Source organism: Theropithecus gelada, chromosome 6 (genome assembly GCF_003255815.1).
Source record: "Theropithecus gelada isolate Dixy chromosome 6, Tgel_1.0, whole genome shotgun sequence".
NCBI classification, from domain to species: domain Eukaryota; kingdom Metazoa; phylum Chordata; class Mammalia; order Primates; family Cercopithecidae; genus Theropithecus; species Theropithecus gelada.
The window spans coordinates 73,482,526-73,509,069 of record NC_037673.1 but is presented as its reverse complement, the minus strand read 5'-3'; the positions used below and the strand labels follow the sequence as shown (position 1 = coordinate 73,509,069).

The following is a 26,544-nucleotide window of genomic DNA, read 5'->3' as shown; positions in this document are numbered from 1 at the left end:
AAGAGTAATAGGAAATGAGATCAAGGAAATGGAACAGGGATCCTGGCCATTGGCAGGTTTTGAGCAGAGGGGGTAACATGATGTAACTTTTTTTTTCTTCAAACTTTTATTTTAGGTTCAGGGGTACACGTGCAGGTTTGTTTTATAGGTAAACTCATGTCACGGAGTTTGGTGTACAAATTATTTCATCACCCCAGTGCATGATGTAACTTTGACTGATACGTTCTAGCTACTGTGTTCAGGATAGACTAACAGCAATTCAGTCTATGTTCAACAGGATTCAGGGGTAGGAGCAAGGAAACCAATTAGGAGGCTCTTGGAATAATCTGGATAATAGATGGTGGTGGCTCGGACCAGGCTGGTAACAGTGGTAGTAGTGAGAAATAGCCAGATTAATTCATTAAAATAACTGGGTTTTCATCCATAATGACTCCCTCAGGTGTCAGCTATGACTTTTGTGTTCTTCTAGTCCACTGAGCCTGCTTCTGTCATGGCATTTATCACACTAGTTGATTTACTTTGTTTTCCCAGGCTAAACAATAAACTTCTTGAGGACTAGGATACTTCATGTTTGTCTCTGTATCATACTCCTTAGCACAGGGCTGGTACAACTCATTGAATAAATGTTAGTTACATGAAAGCATGAATTACTACATTAATGGTGAGTAATGATTAATGATTAGTAGTTACTTTGTGTTTGAAATAACGGTGTTCTTATTGGACAGAGAGCTGTGAAATACCTAATTCTTGCACATTACCACCTTTCTCCCCAAGATGCCCAAGGGATACGTAGGGTCAGAGGACAAATAAATGCAAAGTCGTACTTTGTTATTAGAGTGGACCTTGCTCTCTAACCACAATACAGAACTCCAGTGAGTTAGGATGGCCCACATCAAGGACTCAAGGTTCTTTTCTATTAAAGGTAGGATTAAGTAGCCTTGATCCAAAACAAATTATTAGTTGAATCACATGAAATTGATAATTTTACTGTTTTTGACCTACACATATGGCAGATACATATGGGTCAGTCTAATCAAAAGCCTTACCTGAGTCTCTGATCTCCTGGTTCCATGTCTACCAGCACTTTAGAGATAGGGGGGGCAAAGGGGCATTCTCCCATTACAAGCTTATTTCCCCTTCCAATTAATGTGCTGAAATCTGACTAATCCCAACCAGTAGTAGAATGGGGGAGATAGATGATAGAATCCCAATTTGAACTAGGTTAAGCAGTAAATAAATAAATAGGAAATTATAGCTAGAGTTCAGAGAAAACAACTTCAACAAGGACAGGAATGTGTCTGGGCCTCAAGAACCATCCAGATCAAAGTTACCAGCTAGTCTCTCTGTCTCTCATCTATGCTTTTCTTTGAAATATGCTTCATTATTTTTTTCTCACTGAACAATGTGGCAGGAAATGTGGCCACAGACAAAAATGAGAGTTTTAAATCTCAGAATGTTAACTGCTTGAGAGAGTCTGGCTCAGATTACTAGGTACCAAATCCAAAAATCCTAGGAAAGGAACTCATTGGGCCAAATGTCCATCCCTGAACCAGTTAACTGCAGCCAGTCATGAGGAGGCATTAGAACTTGCCAGCTCCATCATGTGCTGAATGTGTCAAGGTTTCTAGAAAATAGTAGGGTGTGTTGGGCTGACAATCCCGTACATAACTACTATAGAGTAAAGAAGCGTTGGGGGCAAAGCTTCCTCAAAAGGCCAACCCGTAGTCTTGAATCAAATAAAAGCAATTCTGAAACAATGAATTCTTATTCTGTGTTGTCATTGGACTTACTCGACACTTTGTTGTCGGCTATCAGAACATTTCCTGATACTTCAGAAACCCACAGGAAAAATTAAAGTCATAGCATGGATTTTTATAAAGGAAAGCCAAAAGAAAAAAGTAACCTCTACTATGCAAAGTTATATTCTGATTAGTAAAGCCACTAGCCTGTATGGCACCATTGTGCAGATTCCAAAAAGTTTCCCTTGAATGTAAGCTGGATTTTAGCTCTTATCCACCCTTTCAGTCAGTTGTCACTGCACAGATGTATATGGTGGTCTGAGTGTTAGCTGTTTGAAATAAGTGGCTCTGGGAATTGTTAAATTATTATTATTTTTTTAATCAAGCATCAAGAACTATGAAGAGTCTGAGATGTTACCCTACTTACAGGCTAACTAGTTAATCTGCAACAATTTCATGAATGCTGGTAGAAGACACAAGACTCCTTGGTCAGAGACAAAGGACAGTTTGTTACAGCAGCAGCAGTAGCCAGAGTAGCATCATTTGCATCACTTCTCTGAGCCCCACATGCTGAAGGCTAGGTGAAGCCTGCACATGCAATGTGTTGCTTTACAGGAGGCTAACCTGATCAGAGTAAACAGACAACCTAAGGAATGGGAGAAAATGTTTGCAATCTGTCCATCTGACAAAGTTCTAATATCTAGAATCTACAAGGAACTTAAGCAAATTTACAAGAAAAAAATCAAACAGCCCCATCAAAAAGTGGGCAAATGATATGAACAGACACTTCTCAAAAGAAGACATTTATGTGGCCAACAAACATATGAAAAAAAGCTCATCATCGCTGGTCATTAGAGAAACGCAAATCAAAACCACAGTGAGATACCATCTTGAGCCAGTTAGAATGGTGATCATTAAAAAGTCAGGAAGCAACGGGATGCTGGAGAGGATGCGGAGAAATAGGAACGCTTTTACACTGTCGGTGAAAGTGTAACTTAGCTCAACCATTGTGAAGACAGTGTGGCAATTCCTCAAGGATCTAGAACCAAAAATACCATTTGACCCAGCAATCCCATTACTGGGTATATACCCAAAGGAATATAAATAATTCTATAAAGACACATGCACACATATGTTTATTGCAGCTCTATATACAATAGCAAAGACCTGGAACCAACCCAAATGTCCATCCGTGATAGACTGGATAAAGAAAATGTGGCAAATATATACCATGGAATACTATGCAGCCATAAAAAAGGATGAGTTCATGTCCTTTGCATGGACATGGATGAAGCTGGAAACTATCATTCTCAGCAAACTAACACAGGAACAGAAAACCAAACACCGCATGTTCTCACTCATAAGTGGGAGTTGAAGAATGAGAACACATGGACACAGGGAGGGGAACATCACATACCAGGGCGTGTCGGGGATTTGGGGGCTAGGGGAGGGATAGCATTAGGAGAAATACCTAACATAGATGGCAGGTTGATGGGTGTAGCAAACCACCATGGCACGTGTATACCTATGTAACAAACCTACACATTCTGCGCATGTATCCCAGAACTTAAAAGTATTAAAAAATAATAATATTCTAGGTTTTTATCAGAGGACTGTTAGCAAATCTATTCAGCCTTTGCCCCAGAGGGAGATTTTATCTTTCTAATCCTGGACAACAAACAAACAAGTCTATCACCTGCCCCAGAGGGAGGTATTACCTTTGTCTTCCAAAGGCTGTTTGCTGTAGAAACATCTTTGAAAAGAGCTTCAGAAGCAAAGTTGCTAATGTTTCTGCTCAGAAGACATGGGACCTGTAGAGCCCTTTTTAGCACCAGGGACCCGTTTTGTGGAAGACAGTTTTTCTGTGGACCATTGGGAATACGGGGATGGTTCTGGATGAAACTGTTCCACCTCAGATCATCAGGCAGGCATTAGATGCTCATCAGGAGCGTGCTGCCTAGATCCCTTGCATGCACAGTTCACAATAGGGTTTGCACTCCCATGAGGATGTAATGCCACTGCTGATCTGACGGGAGGCAGAACTCAGGCGGTAATGCTTGCTCTCATCAGCCGCTCACCTCCTGCTGTGCGGCCAGATTCCTAACAGCCCATGCCCTGGTACAGGTCCATGGCCCGGGGACTGGGGACCCTCTGCTGTAGAGAATTGTTTCCAACAACAAGGGAAGGAACGTGGAATGGCAAGGATCGAACATTTGTGCCCTTAGATCAGGGGTCAGCAAACTTTTTTTGTAAAGGTACCAGATAGTAAATGTTTTAGGTATTACAACTACTCACCTCTGCCATTGTAGAGTAAAAAAGCAGTCAAGGACAGTATGTAAATGAATGAGTATGGTTGTGTTCCAGTGACATTTTTAAAAAATAGGCAGCAGGCCATATTTGGCTTGCGGGTTATAGTTTGCAACCTCTGTGCTACATCTATTGTGTTTAGACTTATTAAATCTTCCCTTTTTCTTAAACCCTCGTTTTCACAGCCCAAATCTAGATCACTTTATAATTAATTTATGTTTTACCTTTTTTTGCATCTAATAAATCATTGGTATCTATAAAATATGAAGTCAAGAACGCCATTTGCAATGTTGAGCATCCTAGAATATAAGCAGCCACGGATCTCATATATATTTCCGGATTATAGGTATCTGGTCTGATGTACAAAATATTGAACTAAAGCCTTATTATATATTAGTATTAATATAATACTGGATTAAATGTATTATATATGGAAGTAGTCGAAGGATTTATGGAACCCACTGGGTTTATTGAACAAAATATCACCTATGTATTTTATCTAGATGCTGGAGAAGGTTGGCTTAATTTGTATAAACTTAGGAAACAAGGGTAAAAAAGTAATCAAACATTTTCTGTTTCTTTCTTTCTTTCTTTTTTTTTTTTTTTTTTTTTGAGGCGGAGCCTTGCTTCATCACCCAGGCTTGAGGACAGTGGCACCATCTCAGCTCACTGCAACCTCCGCTTCCTGGGTTCAAGCAGTCCTCCCACCTCAGCCTCCCAAGTATCCGGAATTACAGGTGCATGCCACCACGCCCATCTAATGTTTCCATTTTTAGTAGAGATGGGGTTTCACCACGTTAGCCAGGCTGGCCTCAGACTCCTGACCTCATGTGATCCGCCCTCTGTGTAGGGCCTCTGGGAATTATCACAGATAACCTTTGGAGGTTGTAAGGGAGGACCTTTTTAGATGGTGAATTCATTAGAGAATGCTTTTTACCTTGAACTTGGTTGAATGTGGAAAGAATGAGTGGAGAGAATTATACTATTTTTTTTTCTTTATTCATCCCTTAACATATTTTTTGACAATTATAATAAAGCTGTAGAATTTTGAGACAAAGTTGAAAACATAAAATAAACGTTTGGACCATGTGTCCTAGGATTAGACTGAAAGAAAGAATCAGTGAGTCTGCCAAGGCTTGATGGCTCTTAAATGACCAAAGGCGTACTTCTAACCACCTTGTGTGATATCTATAGTACTAATTCCTGGCCACTGTGAACGAGACCTTTGTTTCTGTTCTCTAGTCCCACTCCTCTACCCTTGCCTTTCTCCAATTTTCAAATAGTCTTCCCTTTTACGTTACAATTTCGGCTTTCTTTCCCCCATATGTAGGCCAACTTTTTATGTATTTTCACAGAGATAAAGCTTGTTATACCAACATTTATTTAATGATTTGATGACAAATATGTTTGTGGAACAATGTAGAATAAAAGTAAGACCTGGTCACTGTCTCCAATATGCTTATAATTAAGGAAATAAACACGTAACACTGAAAAATGTTAGCCAGATAAGAGCTTATATTTAAGGTTGATTATCATAGCCTCAGTATCATGGGAATTTATGGGGATAAAGAAGATTTTTGCTGAGTATAAATCTGTAACTATAAAATATATAGCTCTGGAGTCATCCCAGTGCAGCCTTGGTGCCATGTGCATGTTGGACAGTCCCAGCCCACCTTGATCTCTAGTACTTGTAGCCTTTTTCTTTCAAGATGCCTGAGAAAGTGCACGTGAAGAGGAAGAGGTGGAAACTTGCCTTTCAGGGAGATATTGCCCAACTCATGTCTCTCGTCATCAATACTTTCTATTCTAATGAGGAGATTTTCCTTCAGGAATTGATCTAATGTTTATGATGCATTGGACAAGATTTGCTGTGAGAGCCTTACAACCCTTCCAAGTTGGACAATGGTAAAGAGCTGGAAATTGACATAATCCCCAACCCATGGTAATGGTTCCCAAATTAGGAGATCAGCCTTGGTCATGTCAATGCCTGTGTCTACCAAAGTCAGAGTGCATTCCCTGGTACTAAAGAATTTATGGAGGCTTTTCAGGGTGGTGCAGGTATCTCCATGTTTGGGCAATTTGGTGCTGCCTTTTTTTCTGCCTACCTTGTGGCAGAGAAAGTAGTTGTGATCACAAGGCACAACAATGATGAAGAGTATGCCTGGGAGTCTCCACTGGGGGTTCCTTCACTGTATGTGCTGACCATGGAGAGCCCATTGGCAGGGGTACCAAAGTGACACTCCACCTTAAAGAAGACCAGACAGAGTACTTAGAAGAGAGGAAGGTCAAAGAAGTAGTGAAGAGCACTTCCAGTTCATAGGCTATCCCATTACCCTTTCTTTGGAGAAGGAAAGAGAGAAGAAAATCAGTGATGACAGGCAGAGGAAGAGAAAGGTGAGAAAGAAGAGGAAGATAGGCCAGGCACAAAGGCTCATACCTGTAATCCCAGTACTTTGGGAGGCTGAGGTGGGCAGATCGCTTAAACTCAGGAGTTTGAGACCAGCCTAGCCAACATGATGAAACACTGACTCTATAAAAAATACAAAAAATTAGGCGGGAATGGTGGTACACAGCTTAGGTCCCAGCTACTTGTGGGGCTGAAGTGGGAGGATCCACCAGGGGGCGGAGGTTGCAGTGAACTGAGATCATACAACTGCACTCCAGCCTGGGTGACAGAGTATTACACCATCTCAAAACAAACAAACAACAAACAACCAAAAAACGGAAGATAGAGATGATGAGAAAAAGTCCAAGATTGAAGATGTGGGTTCAGATGAAGAAGATGAGAACAGTAAGGATAAGAAAAAGAAAACCAACAAGATCAAGGAGAAATCATTGATTGGGAAGAATTAAACAAGACCAAGAACATTTGGATCGGAAATTCTGATGACATTCACCCAGGAGGAGTATAGAGAATTCTACAAGAGCTTCACCAGTGACTAGGAGGACCATTGGGCAGTTAAGCATTTCTTTGTGGAAGGTTGGTTGGAATTCAGAGCATTGCTATTCATCCCTTGTTTGGATCCCTTTGACTTCTTTGAGAATTAGAAGAAAAAAGAACAACAAACTCTGTGTCCATCATGTGTTCATCATGGACAGCTGTGATGATATTGGAGTATCTCAACTTTAATCCTTGGTGTGGTTGACTTAGGATCTGCCCCTGAACATCTCTCAAGAAATGCTCCAACAGAGCAGAATCTTAACAGTCATTCACAAAAGCATTGTTAAGAAGTGCCTTGAGCTGTTCTCTGAGCTGGCAGAAGACAGGGAGAATGGCAAGAAATTCAATGAGGCCTTATCTAAAAATCTAAAGCTTGGGCCAGTTGTGACATCTCACCCTTGTAATCTCAGCACTTTGGGAGGCCAAGGCAGGAGGATTGCTGGAAGCCAGGAGTTTGATACCAGCCTGAGCTGCAAAGCAAGACACTATCACAACAAAAAATTTAAAAAATTAACCCAGCATGGTGGTACACACCTGTAGTCCAAGTTACCTAAAAGGCTGAGGCAAGAGGATCACTTGAGCCCATGAGTTCCAGGCTGCAGTGAGCTATGATTGCACCACTGCACTCCAGCCTGGATGACAGAGTGAAACCCCTGTCTATAAAAATTCAATAAATAAAATTTTAGAATTTTAAAAATTAAAATCTAAAGCTTAGAATCCATAAAAACTCCACTAGCCAGCGACACGTGTCCTAGCTGCTGCAGTATCACACCAGTCTGGAGATGAGATGACATCTGTGTCAAAATATGTCTCCTGCGTGAAAGAGACACAGAAATCCATCTATAGCGTCACTGGTCAGAGCAAAGAGCAGGTGGCCGGCTCTGTGTTTTTGGAGCAAGTGCAGAAGCGGGCCTTTGAATTAGTATATACAGCCAAGCTCGCTGATGAGTACTGCATGCGGTAGCTCAGGGAGTTTCATGGGAAAAGCCTGGTCTCAGTCTCAGTTACCAAGGAGAGTTTGGAGCTGCTTGAGTGAACTGAGATTGCGCCACTGCACTCCAGCCTGGCGACAGCGAGACTCCGTCTGAAAAAGAAAGAAAGAAAAAGAAAAGAAAAGAAAGAGAGAGAGAGAGAGAGAGAGAGAGAGAGAGAGAGAGACAGAAAGAAAGAAAGAAAGAAAGAAAGAAAGAAAGAAAGAAAGAAAGAAAGAAAGAAAGAAAGAAAGANAAAGAAAGAAAGAAAGAAAGAAAGAAAGAAAGAAAGAAAGAAAGAAAGAAAGAAAGAGAAAGAAAGAAAGAAAGAAAGAAAGAAAGAAAAGAAAGAAAGAAAGAAAGGAAGAAAGGAGGGAGGGAGGGAGGGAGGGAGGAAGAAAGGAAGAAAGAGAGAGAAGGGTTTTGAAAATAGTTTTCATTCAAGGAAAACCTAACCTTAGAAGTGAAAGTGATTTGAAAACTTAAAATACTAGATTGTTGTTATCATCATCAGAAGGCTTAAGTAGAATGAATAGGCCAGTAGCCCTATTATTTTATATAATCAAAATTTTAAATTTAGCTAATTGTTTATTGTATTTTACAAATTAACTCTCCTATAAGTTTTTATGATTATTATTTTATTATTTTTTTAATCAGGATCTTGCTCTGTCACCCAGGCAAGAGTTCAATGACCTAATCATGGCCCACTGCAGCCTCAACTTCCTGAGCTCAAGCAATCCTCCCACCTCAGCCTCCTGAGTAGCTGGGACTACAGGCACATGCCACCACACCCAGCTAATTTTTTGCATTTTTTGTAGAGACAGGATCTCGCCATGTTGCCCAGGTTGGTTCTCAGACTCCTGGGCTCAAGCAATCCTCCCACCTCAGCCTCTCCAAGTGCTGGGATTAGAGGTGATGATTATTTTAAATTGCCCACATTTTTTGTTGAGCTTTTGGAGAAAGAATATTATGTTTTAATGATGCTTAGAAGGCATGATGTATTATTTTGTATATATGATATTTAACTCGGATTTTTGTTGAACTTTAAATCATTACTATAATTGCTAAGTTTGTAATGTCATCAGGTGTACATGGCATAGTGAAAATGTTTAATAGGTTGATATATACTCTCAAAACTGTAATAGATAATTTAGTTGGGAGACCACAGTTGGCAGGAAAAAATCTAAATCAAGCCTGTTTAATTACAAATTAACTTTTTTTTTAATGCTTCCCCATGTCAGGTCAAGCCTAATATGCAATACTGATATTTTGAATGGTTTTAGAATGGACAGTGTTTCATTATTTAATATGCTGCCTATGATTTCAATCAAAATGAGATTGAGGGAAGAATTTAATTAAGAGTCTAATGTTCAATAGAAGGGTGAAAGATGATTAGCCAAGAAAATATTGGGAGGGGGAAACAAGGAAAGATTTGTTTTACCAAATAATTGAATTATATTGTAGGTCTATAAAAAATAAAACAATATGAGACTGGTTTAACAGGACAATCAAGGCCCAGAAATATCTCCTAGTACATAAATAATTAGAATTTTTGCATTTACAATCATTGAGGAAAGACTATTCATTAGCTTATGTAGGGACAATTAGTTCATGTATCTGGAGAAAAATAATTAAATATGGAGTCAATTTATCAAAATCAATCAATTCTATATGAATTAAAATTTGAAACCATCAAAGGACTGGAAGAAAATGTAAGTGAATAGTTAACTTGATCTCAAAGTAGAGATCTTTTCAATCATTAAGGCAAAGGAAGAAACCACCTTATCCTGGGGGCCATGGTCTTCAGTTTGCAGAGAAAGAAAATAAAAACAAAAAGCCAGTTCAAAGAGTCAGGATTGGAAATGAAGGTCCAAGGTGTTCATTTTGGTAGTTGGCTAAAACACCCAAGAAAATCAATTGACAAACTGCTAAAACCAATAAGAAAGTTAGCAAGATGGCCAAATACAGAGGATCTAGGGAAAAAAACTAACAAAGTTTATAAATCCCTCCCCCTTCCCCGCAAAAAAAAAAAAAAAAAAAGAGTATGTTTGTATTACTGAGATTATGCTCTTCTTATTAAGCTTATGTTGTAAAAAAAAAAAAAAAGTAATATATGCTTGGAGGTTACAGAGAAATTTTTATACAGTTTTGAGGGCATTTACTTCTTTGTATCATTTCTGACTAATATCTATGTGTGTGATATCCTACTAATGTTTGTTATTGTAGTTCATATAATACTTTAGGGGAACCAAGAATTAAATGTCATAAATGTTTGTGTATTTTCTAGAAGAATAACTATATTCACTAACTCATCTTTTTTTCTTTTTCCCATGTGTAATAGGTCAGTACTCCTGTATTTGTACCAACGAAAACTCACGTGCTGCTTCATCGAATGAGTGGAAAAGGACTAGCTGCCCATTATTTCTTTCCAAGACAGCCTTGCATTTTTGGTGATAAGATGGTCTCTATACAAATAACACTGAATAACACTACTGATCAAAAGATAGAAAATATCCACATAGGGGAAAAAAAGCTTCCTATAGGCCTGAAAATGCATGTTTTTAATCCAATAGGTAAATATTAATTCTCATTTAAAACCTTAACCATATTTGATCACTAAATATGTTCACTTTAAAAGTAAAGTAGAATACTTTTTAGTAAAATAGTAAAATAGAACATGATTGTATTGACAATTAGCATATTCAGTTTATATTTGCTTTTTCTTGTTAAACTGAATTTATCATATAAGATAAACACATTTCTTTGCTCTTAGTGAATCAGGTCCCAGTAATAGTAATACCAGTAGTGATGGAAGGCTGGGTTTGCAGAGTCAAGATTGCCACCATGTTTTACCTACCTGCATCACCTTCCCCCATCTCTCCTCCTGGTCAGCTTCATTCCCTACGTAATTTTAGGTGGTTTATTGTGTCTTAAAAGCAAGAAAATCGCTCTGCATTTCTGAATGCAATACTTCTTGTATCTCGAGATCTTTTCCTGTTTCCCTTCACCTTCCCGTAAGTTGAAGAGTGAAGACTGAGAGGAGATAGACCAAGCTTGTCCAACCTGTGGCTCAGGACAGCTTTGAATGCAGCCTCCCACAAATTCATAAAGTTTCTTAAAACATTATGAGATTTTTTTTGCGATTATTTTTTCTTTAGCTCATCAGCTATCATTAGTGTTAGTGTATTTTATGTGTGGCCCAAGACAGTTCTTCTTCCACTGAGGCCCAGGGGAGCCAAAAGATTGCACAGCCCTGATGTAGACTAGTCTGCTTATCTTCCTCTCCATGTATAGAATATACGGTAGCGCAGAGGGTGTCACTGGTATTTATCCACATCTGATTTTTACATGTTTTCAATCTGTTGCCACCATTTAAAAATCAAGATGCTTTTACATTTTAAAAAATGAGAAATCTCACTTTTCTTGGAGCAGAGCATAAAATATGGCAGTACCGGCCCTTTATCCCACATGCAGCAACCAGTGAGTAGGTGCTGAGCAGCGGCTGCCCCCAGCTTTGGCATGCGCTTTCCAGGTTGCTTCTGTGCCCACCGCATCCGGTTGTCTCTCCAACAAAGTGTCAGTGGCCATTTTTCATCCCCTTTGCGTTTTTAAATTATTTTGCTAAAAATATACCCTTTAAACATTAAATGTAACAATTGTATGTCTTACTTTGAATTTGAATTAGTGTAATATTTAGAATGTCTATCTCTATTCTTTTTGGTTTTTGTAAGTGGAGATAGCCCTAAGGTTTAGTTGAGAGAATCTTCAGGCAAAACATCAATTAAAAGTAATAAAAGGTTTATGTCATTGTATCTTCCAAATGTTATAACCATAATGCTCCAGATAGCTCCTTTTTATAATACTTAAGATCAACAACGCCTTTTGACCAGGAGAAAGTAAAATTAGGTAATTGTGCCTTCTTTACTCATTGTTTCACATAACTCTTCCATTTTTCTTCATCTGAGCTCTTTGGCATTGTTGAATTTTCTCCTCTGGTTTTCATGAATCTTTCGGTAAAGAAAGTCATTTTTTGTGTGTGTTATTTTTTTACACAAAGGAATAAAACAATTTTTGATAAAGCCTCGTAAAATTTTATAAGCAACCAGAGTAAAAAAAGTGGATTTAAAGTAAGCTGATTTCAAAATCCACTTAATTTTTTAAAATATTTGGATAATTAAGACACTATTTAAAGAACACAAAGTATCCTAATTTTTACTATGTAACATATGAAGTTAATATATTGCCAGGGAATTATTGTGTTCTTTTTATTGCTTGTAATTCAACCTTTTTTACCTAGTTAAAAAATTTAGTTTAGTTTAGGAAGTGTCAAGCAGCAGATATATGAATTGTCTGAAGGTTGAAAATGTTATCCAAAGGTTAAAACAGTAGAACAGTATTAATTTTTCTTTGAGCTGGCATAATGAGTTGATGAGTTGACCTTTTGTTGGCCTATGTAGAATAGAAGAAATAAATATAATAAATTTCATAGTATGACCTTAACACAGAAATAAAATATGAATGTTTACCATTGCCTCAGTATTGGTTGTAGGCTTTTCTTTTTCATTCTTAGACAAATTTTTATGACTGTATGTTTCATTCATTTTGTTGGCATTTATTGAATGCCTTCAAGATACAGAGTTATTTCCTCTGCAGTATGTACTTGTATGTAACACCACCTAGATGACACTATTATCAATAGATTGTAGGGTTAAGGAATATAATATGTCTAAATTAGTCCTCCAAAAACATTTTAAGAATGCAACAGAAAACAAATGCTGTGTTTTAGTGTTTTAGTAAAATAAGGGAGGTAAGCAATTTGTTTTATTTATTTTTAAGCATGTATACACGTTAAAGGAGTCCGCAGTTTTCTTGTTTGCCACCAATCTGGTTTTGTCTGTAATGTGCAATGACTTTTTTTCTCTATTTCACCCTGTGTTTGGCATGAAACTGTATTCCTTGCAAGAACATTAGGAATAATATTCCATTTTCCCCAAAGAGACCTAGTATATAGGAGGGTTTTCTTTAAGACACAAAGAATAGCCTTACACTCTCTGTACTATATTCAGTGGCTTTATGTTAGTGGTTGACAAATTTGAGATCAGCTAAGATTTTAACAGTTACTGTACAACTGTTGCATCAAAGTAAATGGCATCCTATATGATTTCATGTGTTGATATTAATGGTGTGGTATAACAGAGCCAGTGTTTTTCAGCCATTTCTACATAGCCATCTCAAATATATAGGAGCAAATCTAGAAATTGTATCTAAATATAGACACCTAATTGGGTACGCTTACCCAGTTTAGTCGGCTCCAAGTATTATAAAAATCCATTATTTGAATAATTTTATGCTGATCATTTTGCTCCTGAGGCATCTATATAATAAAACATGCCATTGATCGTGGACTGTCCCCCAGAATTAGCATGGCAGTAAGCTCACAGTTAATTATCTTAAAACTGAAGACAGTATCAAACAGTGTCAAAGAGTGCTATCAACAAAGCATCTTGAGAGCTGTCACTTTGTCAAATGATATACAAAGATACATTATGAAGGGAGATCAAAATCATGAATGCCATCATGTTTTGGAGATGACAGAATTTGCTACTAATGTATCAGATAAAAACAAGACCAAACCCCAAAATAGTTATGGCACAGAAGGCATTAAGAATTCGTTAAAGATAGCCTTGAGCAGTGTGTGACTGACAAAGCTCTAAACTGTTGACAGCACACAGCTTTATGAGAAATGAAAAAAATGTATATATCATTATAGCTATTTACCCTACAGTAAAGCCTATTTGCTAGAGATTTAGGGAGCAAGTCTTCTGGTGTTTGAGTGACATCCTGGTAAATGTTAGGTTTGTAAACAAATGAAATTGAAACTAGAATCAGCAGACCAACATACATACCGCTGAGCAAATAGCATTTTAATTATTACTTTTTTTTTATTTTTAACATACTTCCTTTGCCTAACAAATAGCATTTTAAAATCAGCATTGAACAAATGCTCTCTTGTAATACCTAGTCCTCATTGAGCCTATGAGATATAAACATAATACGTAATAAATGAAGCTTATTGAATTATTATTTTATCCCAACCATACCATCTTCTGTATCATGGTTTGCTTTCAATGGCAAATCATACTTACCAATAAGCCCTAGAATAGTCACAATCTATTGAATTAGAAGTGTGCTTCCTAAAATATAACTATGTCTGATAGGAAGTATAGAGAATATATAAAGCTAAATATAAAGTGATTGTATGGTATAGCTGCAATTATGCAGAATACTTTGAGCAAAGTAGAAATCAAAAATGGACAATTTCTATATATAAACAAATATATACATATTTATTTAAGATGCCCTCAGTTATTCTAAGGTATAGCTAAACTTTCAAATCATAAGCAGAATAAAATTTTTTTCTTGTTTGACTTAAGTTTTGTCATTGTTAACTGAAAAAAAAACAAACTATTGTATGTTGGTATAGTTATTTCCTATACTTGGTTAGGTGATAGATGAAGCTTCAGAAATTCCAAATCTATCAAATGTCATTTTATTTTTTGTTTTATCAAGATAATCTAATCTGCCACAAATTTTTTTTGAGTATTTAATGCACTTAGACTTAACATTTTGGTTTCAATGTGAGATCTCTTAATTAATTTCTGAGTGCATCTTAATTTCTTCTTCCAACTTTATTTACATTTTTTAATTTAGAATTTTTTTCATTGAAAATTTGAAACATTGTTTAAAATTTACTTTTTATATCTAGAATAAACATGCCATAGTTTTAAGTACATAACCTCTTATGAACTCCCAAAGTCCATTACAGGTATGCGAAACAAGAACACATTTAATTCCTTCTCATTTTCAATACCTATAGAGATAATATTAGAAAACATGAAATTTCTCAGGAAGATATGTATTTCTGAAACGGGTATAATGTGTTCATTGGTGTGTGTGCAGAATTAATTTGTGAAAAAGAAAACCTTGAAACAGAATAGTTAGGTTACTTTATAATTTGCCTTAATATTCTTAGTTTAAAATTTTTAAGCCATCATTAAATTTCACTGTTTGAACCAAACTACAAACATTACCTAAATTTTCAATGTTTAGTTTGCCTTTTTTTCACATCCTCTGTGTTTTCATGTCTAAATTATCTTATTTCCTAGACTCTCTTGAGCCTGAGGGATCCATTACAGTTTCAATGGGTATTGACTTTTGTGATTCTACTCAGACTGCCAGTTTCCAGTTGTGGTAAGTTCAATTGTTCTTCTATTTTTTATATAACCTGTAAAGGATAACAGATCAAAAACTAAGCTTTCAACAGTTTTTGTGTGTATGTGAAAGACAAAACATTTAAACAAATATGTTTTGCTTTGCTAATGTTTAGACTGCCTTGGAATAGTTGTACAAATTGTGTGCAATGTATGTATTTTTAGCATTCGTTACACACCTAGCCATTACAATCTGCCATATGTGATTGAAATTCATGGTTTGTTGGTTAAAGAAAGGAGCTACTACTAAGTAATTTTTAACTTATCACTCCAGTTTTAGAAAATTTATAAGAAAATTAATGAGGAAGATCCAGGAGAAATTAAAAACATTAATAATATTATTAAATAGCTCAGAGAAGATCTCTTTTGAGATATACGTACATGTTATCTTGAGATTCTTAAGTGGAATATTATTGATTCCATCAGTACCTAAAACCCACACATTTTTGTTTCCTTTTTAAATTGATTTACAAACTGCTTTGATAAAAGTCAAAAGAGAACATTTATGCAGTTGGCAAAGGTTTCATAGCTGAATGCTATTCAGAAGAGCTTTTTTAGGATTGGATTTTGTTGTTAATGTTTTTCTATAATGCTTTATACATTTCTCGTGAAATTCAGAGGCTGTTAGCAAATTAGTACAAAGCTGTATTCATGCATCATTGAGAATTATCTTTGAACTCTTTTTCTTTTTCTGATATAAGGCACAATTGGCTATTTTGAGTTGAAGTTCCTTTGTTTTTATTCTAAAAAGAATTGAGACATTTTATCTACATTTTAGCCAGCTTAGAACAGAATTTGTTATGATTTAAAAGTCTTGAAGTTTTAGAAATAGACATTTTAAAATAAATGTATAGATTAAACATAGTGAACTTTTCATTTTCATATACCTTTTCAGTTTACCAGTAATTCTGGCCTAATGTTATACCTTTTATTGCCGAGAACCTGCAATGATAAATATAAGGAATGTAGCATAACACATTGATTTTATGCAGATCATCACCTTTATGTTTTGGGAGGTCTGCTATATTAGTGATATATAAAAACTGATTACTTTTCTCAACATTGCCTAGTAATTGTTTATTATTTTTCTATTAGACAAACAACACAGATCAATATTACTGAACAACAGGCTATGAGTAACATCACTCTAAATAGATTTGCCTCTAACACCGGAGGTATATTCATTTTAATGATTTGGACAATGTGAACCCAATGACAAAGCTCAGGTATCAAGTTAGACCAAAATTAAGAACTAAAAAATATTCCTTTTTCTTATCAATTTATATAAAGAACCATTTGATTCCTATGTAATTGGGGTTTTTTTCCCAATTTTTATTACAAAGACTTCCTTCATAGTCTCTTGAACAGGATTTGCATTTTGTCTTTCATAATTAACTAAGTCCCTTTAAGGATGGATATATATGCATGTAGTATTTGACTTTTATCTTATACCAAGGAGTGTATGTGAATAGTATTTTTCTATATTTCTTTCAGACTAACTTTAGGAAAATAATTCATGTATTTCACATAGAAAATGTCTTGGCTATTAAAAGCATTTACATTAGTATGTTTTGCTGATATAAAGATACAAATTATTTATTTTAGTTTTTGTTAAGCACAGCAGCATGCTAGATCAAAAATTTTGTGTGTGTGTTCCAAAAAGAGCACTTTGTCTTGCATCAAATGTAATTGATCCTGAAGCAGTGTAATCACAATTACTCACTTTCTTAATTGGCCTGCCCAAAATCAGAAAATGGAAACCGATCGACAGTGTTTAAATCAATAGCTTCATAGTAGTGCTTGTGGGGGTAGGGAGATAGTGGTAATGGGTAGATCAATTGGTCTTAGATGCCAATCACTGACTGTGCCTTTTGCATAGTAAATAGCACTTTTTGCTTAGTGATGTGCTGTATTAGTCTTGGTAGTTCAATAAAAAGAAAAAAAGAAACAAGAATGGCTGATATTGAATTTTTTCCTTGAAATACATTATACAAATCGATACATAAAATTATGGGTAATAACAGCGTATTTGATAAGAAGCCTTCAGAAATGCTGAGAATATGGACCAAAAGCCTGTCAGATACTCTTATTTGTTAGAATAAAAAAAATGAGAGTAAAATGATCCTGCTTTAGCTTCTGGATTAATTCTTTATCATTATAATTGTATCTATGGATGAATAGATATAGACAGAACTGTTATATCAAGCTATTTAGTTATATGCATATTTGATAAGCATTTATGCGTCTTTGCTTTGCATTTTTAAATGGTCATCAAATTAAATTCTTGATTAAATTTATTGAGATCGAATATGTGCACAACATACATAAATATATCTGTCTAAAAGTTAGTGCAGTACATAAACAGAGCCTCATCCTTGTAATCAGCAGGCATGCATGTATTAAGCGGTATGGGAAGTCACACAGCTTAGAGCTAGTTAGATAACTGAGCACATGTTTTTGTCCAAAGATCCATTAAAAAGAAAATACATTCTTTAATAGTGAATGAGCACTAAAAATATAAGATAAAGAATGCCTTTAGCTGACCAGAAATTGTGAGGCATTATTGACAGAAAACAAATAGGAGTAGATAAACAATAACAGAGAAAATAAAAATCACAGGGAAAAACACTCATGGGAGAAAACTACCATAATGGTAAGAACCAATTTGGCAGAACATCAAGCACGAAGTGAGTAGGGGGCTTCAGACAGTCATCAGGGAATTAACTCCTTCCAGGCCCCTAGTTCCCCAATCTTACGTCTGACAGCAGGCAACATACACATTTAATTTGAGACTTAAGAATAAAACTGTAAAGAGAACAAGCCACTTGCCTGGGAAAGACGTTTTGGTGTGAATGTGGGGACCTACAAGAACAGAGCAAGGTTTGAGTTTGTGTGAAGGAAGCAAGAATGGTCGGAGATGAGATGAAGTATAGCTTTATCCAAGAGAGTATCTATCCAAAATATTCTCAGATCCTCACCACTAGGGTAAAGCCAGTGTTACGTTTGTTGGTGGGGAGGAAAGGCCATTGCCTGCCTGCCTGCCTCCAACTTCATGTCCACATAACCAATCATATCTCGTCCACTTACAAAAAATAAAACTTTAGTCAGCCCACCCAGGGGAGAGGAGACCCGTAGTAATGATAGTTGCTAACTCAGTAGATGAATAATGGGATGGACACAGCTGAATACTGATTGAGCATTCTGGAAGAAAGAGTCAAGGAAATCAGCTGGAATACAAAGCAAAAAGGCAGAGACAGAAAATAAGGAAGGTTAAAAGGATCAGTTCATCTCATAGGAGCTCTGGCAGGAAAGAAAAGACAATGAAGGGAAGAAATAATTTAGAAAATAAATTATAGAGGAACATTTTCTGCTGGACGTGGTGGCTTACATCCATAATCCTAGCACGCTGGGAGGCCAAAGCAGGAGAATTATTTGAGCCCAGGAGTTCAAGACCAGCCTAGATAACATAGCAAGACCTCATCTCTACCAGAAATCAAAAACGATTAGCCAGGTATGGTGGCACACACTTGTCATCCTAGCCACTTGGGAGACTGAAGTGGTAGGATCACTGGAACCCAGGAGTTGAAGGCTCCAGTGAGCTGTGATCGCACCACTACACTCCAGCCTAGGCGACAGAGTGTATCCCTACCCCTAATGAATGAATGAATGAACATGTGGCCCAACAAAAGAAACACACAAGCCTTTAGATTAAGAGGGCCAAACAGGGTGAATGTGAAAAACTATGAAAAAGACCACATCCTGGTGAATTTTTGATAAGGAGAAGAATATCCTATTCTCTTCCAAAGCAGAGAAGAAAGGAGCTTACCTAAAAAACAGACAAGAATGAGAATGGATTCAAATTTCACATACTCATATCAGTTCTGCAAGCAAGAAGGTAAAGGAAATGACCTTTAAAATTTTGAAAATACCAAATAGTCATTTTTCAGTGAAGGAAAGATTCTAGCATTCAGTTTACCACCTACACATCCTTTCTGAAAGGATTACTCAAAGATATACTGTAATAGAATATTTTCTGAAATCTGAGACAGAACCAGGCATGGTGATGCATGCCTGTAGTCCCAGCTGCTCAGAAGGCTGAGGTAGGAGAACAGCTTGAGCCCAGAAATTAGAGGTTACAGTGTGCGATGATTGCACCTGTGAATAGCCGCTGCTTTCCAGCCTGGGCAACGTAGTGAGACCTTGTCTCAAAAAAAAAAAAAAAAAAAAAATCTGAGACAGAGAAAAACGTAGAATTAATAAAACAGTAGTGAGCAAAGAATTCTACCTATGAAATTTATCAACGTATAAAAATAATTGTTGACATAATGTGAAAAATAAATATTAACAATACATTGGAACCAAAATCCCCACAGAGGCAAGAGGTATAAGGTATACAAGAACCCTAGTATATGGGTTCTTGTTATGTCTGAGAAGAGAGTTTATTGATGGCAAAAATAAGTTTAAATATGGTTTAAAATATTAAAGATAACCACTAAAATTATAGAAATGTGACGTATTATAACTTCTAAACAACTAGGAAGAAAGGGAGTAATTAAAACCTGATCAGGACTGCGTGTGGTGGCTTGTACCTGTCATCCCATCTCTTTGGAAGGCCAAGGCAGGAGGATCCCTCGAGGTCAGGACTTCAAGAACAGCCTGGCCAGCATAGCGAGAATTTGTCTCTATTAAAAAATAATAATAATTTAAAATTAAAGTTTAAAACTTAACCGGTTTAACCAAGAGGAAGAGGAAAAAGCATGGCAAATAGAAAACAAAACAAGATGGCTGGAGAGGCCATGCACACCACACATACTCATTTTCACAATTCATGTCAAAGAATTAAATCCTACTTTTACTAAACAGGTAAAAAACAAAATTTAACATGTGCTATTTATGAGAACCTTCACTAAGAGAGAATGGCACAGAAAAGTTGAGATTAGAAAGATGAAGTGTGTGTGTGTGCGTGTGTGTGTGTATGCATGCATCAGATAGATGTGCTAAAACTAGAAAAATTAAGAAGTATTTTAGGTAAAAAGTAATAATAGAATATTTTGTGCTCATTGTAACCCTCCAAGAAAATACAATTGTTACAAACCTTTAAACCATGCAGTTTTGTAATTTATAAAGCAGAAAATAATACAAATACTAGGAGAAATTGTCAAAGCCATAATCATAGTATATTTTAACATGCACATCAGAAGTTGACAAATCAGAGAGTAAGGATAAATAGGAATAGATACATACAGGTTTAATGATTTAATTACCAAGCTGGATCTAAGATATATATGTTTACATAGAATTCCTTGTTTCCTGTGTGCAGAAAATACTGATTTTTTTAAAAGCACATATAGGATTTACAAAAAAAAGGAAAACTATGGGATTATATGATTAAAGAAAAAAGACACCTAAGAAAGATTAGAGAGGAGAAAGATGATAAAGCACAGAGATCTTTTAAGTTACAAAATAATACTATACAGTCTATACCAATAAATGGGAATATTTAGATGAAATTAATGGTTTCCTAGAAAAATATAAATTAGAAATAAAAACGATTAAATTGTATCAGAACCTTAAAAAAGAGAAGTTTTTCTAGAACAAAAGAAAAGGAAATCATGCCATGTCATTGTGTAAGTCTAGCATCACCCTGATTTTAAAGCGCAAAAGGATAACATATGAAGATGGACATCAGTTGTAGTTATAAATTCAAATGACTTCTGGCCCATATGAGTTACCCATAGCCACATGAAGTATCAGAAACAATCTCTTTTAAGTCAGAAAAGCAAAACAAGGATATCTGCTGTCCACACTATATTCTACATTATAGTGGAAGTTCTAGCCAATACAGAAAGGCAAGTAAACGCCATTTGCAGTATAAATCCTGGAAAAGAAGAGACAAAATTTTATATATATATATATATATATTTTTTTTTTTTTGAGACGGAGTCTTGCTCTGCTGCCCAGGCTGGAGTGCAATGGGGTGATCTCGGCTCACCGCAACCTCCGCCTCCTGGATTCAAGCAATTCTCCTGCCTCAGCCTCCCGAGTAGCTGGGACTACAGGCACGCGCCACCATGCCCGACTAATTGTTGTATTTTCAGTAGAGACAGGGTTTCAACATATTGACCAGGCTGGTCTCGAACTCCTGACCTTGTGCTCGGCCCACCTTGGCCTCCCAAAGTGCTGTAATCCCATTACAGGTGTGAACCACAGCGCCTCGCTGAAATTATAATTTTTATTCAACATAATTATTATTATTATTATTATTATTATTATTATTGAGACGGAGTCTCACTCTGTCACCAGGCTGGAGTGCAGTGGTGCAATCTCGGCTCACTGCAACCTCCACCTCCCAGGTTCAAGCGATTCTTCTTCCTCAGCTTCACGAGTAGCTGGGATTACAGGCACGCGCCACCAGGCCCAGCTAATTTCTGTATATTTAGTAGAGATGGGGTTTTACCATGCTGGCCAGGCTGGTCTTGAACTCCTGACGCCTCGGCCTCCCAGTGTGCTGGGATTACAGGTGTGAGCCACTGCGCCCAGCCTATTCAACATAATTATTAACCCGTAAAGTTGGAATCAACAGAAAATCTATTATTTAAACTAATGAGTTTAGAAAGGTGATACAGATACTTATGTAGGGAGAAGAAAAACCCTGAAACTTTCCTAAAGGGCATAAAGGAAGATATAATTAAATGTAAAGAAATATAAGCAAAATAATAAAAATAATAAGAAATATACTGTGTTTTTAAATGGGAGACAGTATTGAACCTCAAATTAATCTTCAAATTCAATGTGATTCTAGGCTAAATGCCAGTAGACCTTTTCAAGAAACTTGACAAACTTCTAAAATTCAACTGGAAAAGAAAATGCACAAGAAAAGTCACCATTTTTAATGAAAAAAGTCTTTCTCTATAATAATTTAAAAATGCTCCTTAAAGCCACAAGAATATTTTTATTCTGTATAATTGATATTGGCACAAGAACCAATGAAACCAGAGAATTTAGAAATGTAAAAATTTTGTATGTCATAAAGGTGACATTTCAAATCTGTGGGGAGAGTGGACCATTCAGTAAATGGTGTGAAGACCCTTATTTGGAAAAAGTAAAGGTAGCTCCACATCACTAGTATTCAGGGAAATAAAAATTAAAACATTTCACTCATCAGATTGGCAAGATTTTAGAATAAGTTTTATATTTGGTATTGACAAGAAAGGTAGAGAAAAACATGTACTCTTGTATGCTGTTTGTGGGACTTTAAATTGGCAATATCTGTAAAATATTCATACTTTTGAACTCAGCAATTTCACTTTTAGGATATCAAGCCTAGAGAAGTATTTGTGCTTGTACAGAAATAGATCTAGCCAAGTATATTATTTAAGCATTGTTTATAATGGAGAAAAATTGGAAATGATAATTAGTGGGGGAATACTGAAATAATGATATATCCCTATTACGTATGTAGGTTTTGAATACCTCCTGTGCCTTATTTCATTTTATGAGCTTTAATAGTTAAAACTAGCCTGCAAGGTAAATGTCACTCATTCATAGATGAAAAACTTGAGTCTCAGAATAGGCTGCTCGCCTGTTTATCTTACCTGCAAACTTTACCAGTTTGGATCCTATAAAGGAATCCATGAACTGAGATTACATGTAGTACAAGAATATATGCTACAGTTAAATGTGTACCAAGTAGAGTCTTGCCTTACATTAAACTTTTATGCCATCTGGTCCTATGTAGCTAGACTATTTAAAGCTACCCTAATAATAGTGCTTCATTGATCTGGTAACTGTTAATTCTGACAAATTTACATCTATCATGAGTCATTTTTCACATTCCCCATCCATGTTGAGGCAGTTATGCGTAGAAATGGAGATAATCTGTCTCTCCCCTGTTTAATCAAAGGGGTTGTGAAGAAAAAGGAAAAGAAAAGCTACATGGAGAGAGAAATAAACCAAAAAGAAGGCAAAATGGTAGAAAAGGAGATGCATATAAACTGGAGGACATCCTAGAACACTCATGTACATGAAAGTAAATGTTCCCCCAAATAAAGAGGAAATGTTCCATCTTAGTTCTGTTATAAGCCACACCTTGCTTACAAGATGAAACTGGCTTACAAAGTGACTTATGTACTAGTTATGTTGGATTTTGTATTTGGTTGTAACAGAAACCCAACTGCAGTGGCATGACCAAATAAGGATTTATTATTCTCCTAGAACAAGAACTGCAAGGGTTTGGCAGTTCAGAGCTGGTGCAGTAGCTTCCCAGTATCTTCAGGACGTAAGGTCTTCCACCTTTTTGTTTCATGTGCTAATTTTGTTAGCAAATGCTGGTCAACTTCTTGGTCACAAGATGGCTGCTCCACCTCCAGGCTTCCATCTGCATTCCAGGCAGAAAAAAGGAAAGAAATGACATGGAGAAAGGAGCCAGGTTTATGTCAGAAAAACAAAACTTTCTCCAAAATCCCCACTAAAGTTCTGTTTATAATTCATTGGTCATGACTGGGTCACTTGATCACTCTTAGCTACGAGAAAGGCCGAGAAGTGTGTTTCAGTTGAGCTCTCTAACGCCTTGCTTGTTGCTAGGAGGGGCATTTCAGGATCACTTTCCCCACCCTCTGCAAACAGCTAGACTTTCATAGATGCCTCAGAAGGCAGATCGCCTGCCTCTTCTCTCCCCTAACACCCCACCCGTCTCCCTTGGCATCATAGCTGTCCAGCCACTTTTAATTGAGGAGTATGTGGTGTCCTTCAGGAGTGTTGGGAAGAGAGGTTCTGTTAAAAAGTATAAACAAGTAATTCAAAAGTGTTGTACATAATGATGTAACTCAGTGGTCCCCTAACTTTTAAAATTGTATACCTCTATTAGTAAAAATATTTTGAGTATGTACTCTCTAGAAGTTTATTTGTAATTATATATGTGTGTGTGTATATATATATGTATGTGTGTGTATTTCTCACTGTGCTAACAGGTATTTACTAAAACATACAAAAACAGAGGCCAGTCACAGTGGCTTATGCCTATAATCCCACAACTTTGGGAGGCCAAGGCAGGAGGATCACTTGAGCCCAGGAGTTCAAGATCAGCCTGGGCGATATAGTAAGACTCTGTCTTTACAAAACAAACAAACAAACAAACAAACAAAAAAAGCCAGATGCAATGACTCACGCCTGTAATCCCAGCACTTTAGGAGGCCAAGGCAGGTGGATTGCTTGAGATCAGGAGTTCGAGACCAGCCTGGCCAACATGGTGAAACCCCGTCTCTACTAAAATACAAAAATTAACCAGGCGAGGTGGCGGGCACCTGTAATCCCAGCTACTAGGGAAGCTGAGGCAGGAGAATTGCTTGAACCCAGGAGATGGAGGTTACAGTGAGCTGAGATTGCGCCACTGCCCTCCAGCCTGTGTGACAGAGTGAGACTCTGTCTCAAAAAAAAAAAAAAATTTCTAGGCATGGTGGCATGTGTCTGTAGTCCCAGCTATTTGGGAGGCTGAGAGAAGATGATTAGTTGAGCCCAGGAGGTCGAGGCTGCAACAAGCTGTCATCACACCACTGCACTCCAGCCTGGGTGACAGAGCTGAGACCCTGTCTCCTAGAAAAACAGAACCTTAAAAGGAATGAGAAAAAATATATATATTTAGTAGGGTTTTTGCCTATGTCTCAGTGGATTGTCTTGTGCCTCTGACTTTGGAGGACTTTGTATACAATGACTTGAAGCTGAAATTTTAGATTTCATACTAAGTTCATTTGTAATTTATATATTTTACATATATATATATACACACACACACACTCACACATACACACCATGTATGTATATATACATCTTCTTCTAGTCCTTCACCAGTTTTTACATATTTCTCTTAATGTGACCAAGTCTTCCCCTCCATCAGGTTTGGTCTCATTCTTCGAGTAGCCTACCTGCAATCCTTTCTCACTTAAGCACTCCTTTTTGGCTGTTTCTGAAGAAGAATCCTACTCCTTTCTAGGGCTAACCCACTCACCTAGTTCTTGTGCTCTTCATCCCAGCCTCTTTTACCTTTCCTAAGACCTTGCTCTACCAGTTATTCCTTTGTTTCTTCTTCCTTACTGGCTCTTTCCCCTCAGCCTCTAAACGTGCTCAGGTTTCCTTAGGTGTTATTCCTTTGCCTCTTCATTCTCAGGAAGCTTGCCTCTTCTTTCTGTTCCTTCTTCCATTGTCAGTCTTCCCTTCACCCTCCAACTCACTGCATTGTGTAGTCTTCCTGCAATCTGAACGGCCTTACTAAGATTAGCAGTTATACTTCTTTTTATCCCTCATCTTACTCTGCCTTCCTGCAATATTTGGCACATGCCTTTTTTCCTGACCACTCTTCCTCCAGTCTCTTCTACAAGTTGCTCTTCTTCTGTTTTTACTTAAATACAGGTCTTCCCCAGATTTGCACTCTTTCCTTTTTGTGGTATCCTCTTTTCCTATATGATTTTTATCTACTCATAAGGCTTCAGCTCTAGCCTACACCATTTACATCATTCTTTTTTCGTTTTTGTTTTTTTTTTATACTTTAAGTTCTAGGGTACATGTGCACAACGTGCTGGTTTGTTACATATGTATACATGTGCCATGTTGGTGTGCTGCACCCATTAACTCATCATTTACATTAGGTATATCTCCTAATGCTATCCCTCCTCCCTCCTCCCACCCCACGACAGGCCCCGATGTATGATGTTTCCCATCCTGTGTCCATGTGTTCTCATTGTTCAATTTGCACCTATGAGTGAGAACATGCAGTGTTTGGTTTTCTGTCCTTGCCCTAGTTTGCTCAGAATGATGGTTTCCAGCCTCATCCATGTCCCTGCAAAGGACATGAGCTCATCCTTTTTTATAGCTGCATAGTATTCCATGGTGTATATGTGCCACGTTTTCTTAATCCAGTCTGTCATTTACAGACATTTGGGTTGGTTCCAAGTCTTTGCTATTGTGAATAGTGCCGCAGTAAACATACGTGTGCATGTGTCTTTACAGCAGCATGACTTATAATCCTTTGGGTATATACCCAGTAATGGGATGGCTGGGTCAAATGGCATTTCTAGTTCTAGATTCTTGAGGAATCGCCACACTGTCTTCCACAATGGTTGAACTAGTTTACAGTCCCACCAACAGTTTAAAAGTGTTCCTGTTTCTCCACATCCTCCCCTACACCTGTTGTTTCCTGACTTTAATGATTGCCATTCTAACTGGTATGAGATGGTATCTCATTGTGGTTTTTTTTTTTTTTTTTTTTTTTTTTTTTTTTTTTTTAGGGGGTCTCCCCTTTATACCCCAGGGGGGGGGGGGGG

General features: G+C 37.0%; 1 protein-coding gene and 1 pseudogene across 2 annotated transcripts in view; both read left to right on the top strand.

Moving 5' to 3' along the window:
- The window catches only part of AP3B1 (adaptor related protein complex 3 subunit beta 1), a 303,905-nt gene that overhangs the window by 255,171 nt on the left and 22,190 nt on the right, over positions 1 to 26,544 (top strand). For both annotated transcript variants that reach the window (XM_025387269.1, XM_025387270.1), the window contains exons 23-24: positions 10,300 to 10,531; positions 15,125 to 15,209. In XM_025387269.1, coding sequence (XP_025243054.1) covers positions 10,300 to 10,531; positions 15,125 to 15,209 — 317 coding nt within the window. The remainder of the gene's footprint in view (positions 1 to 10,299; positions 10,532 to 15,124; positions 15,210 to 26,544) is intronic.
- On the top strand, positions 5,756 to 8,023 carry LOC112626136 (annotated as a pseudogene).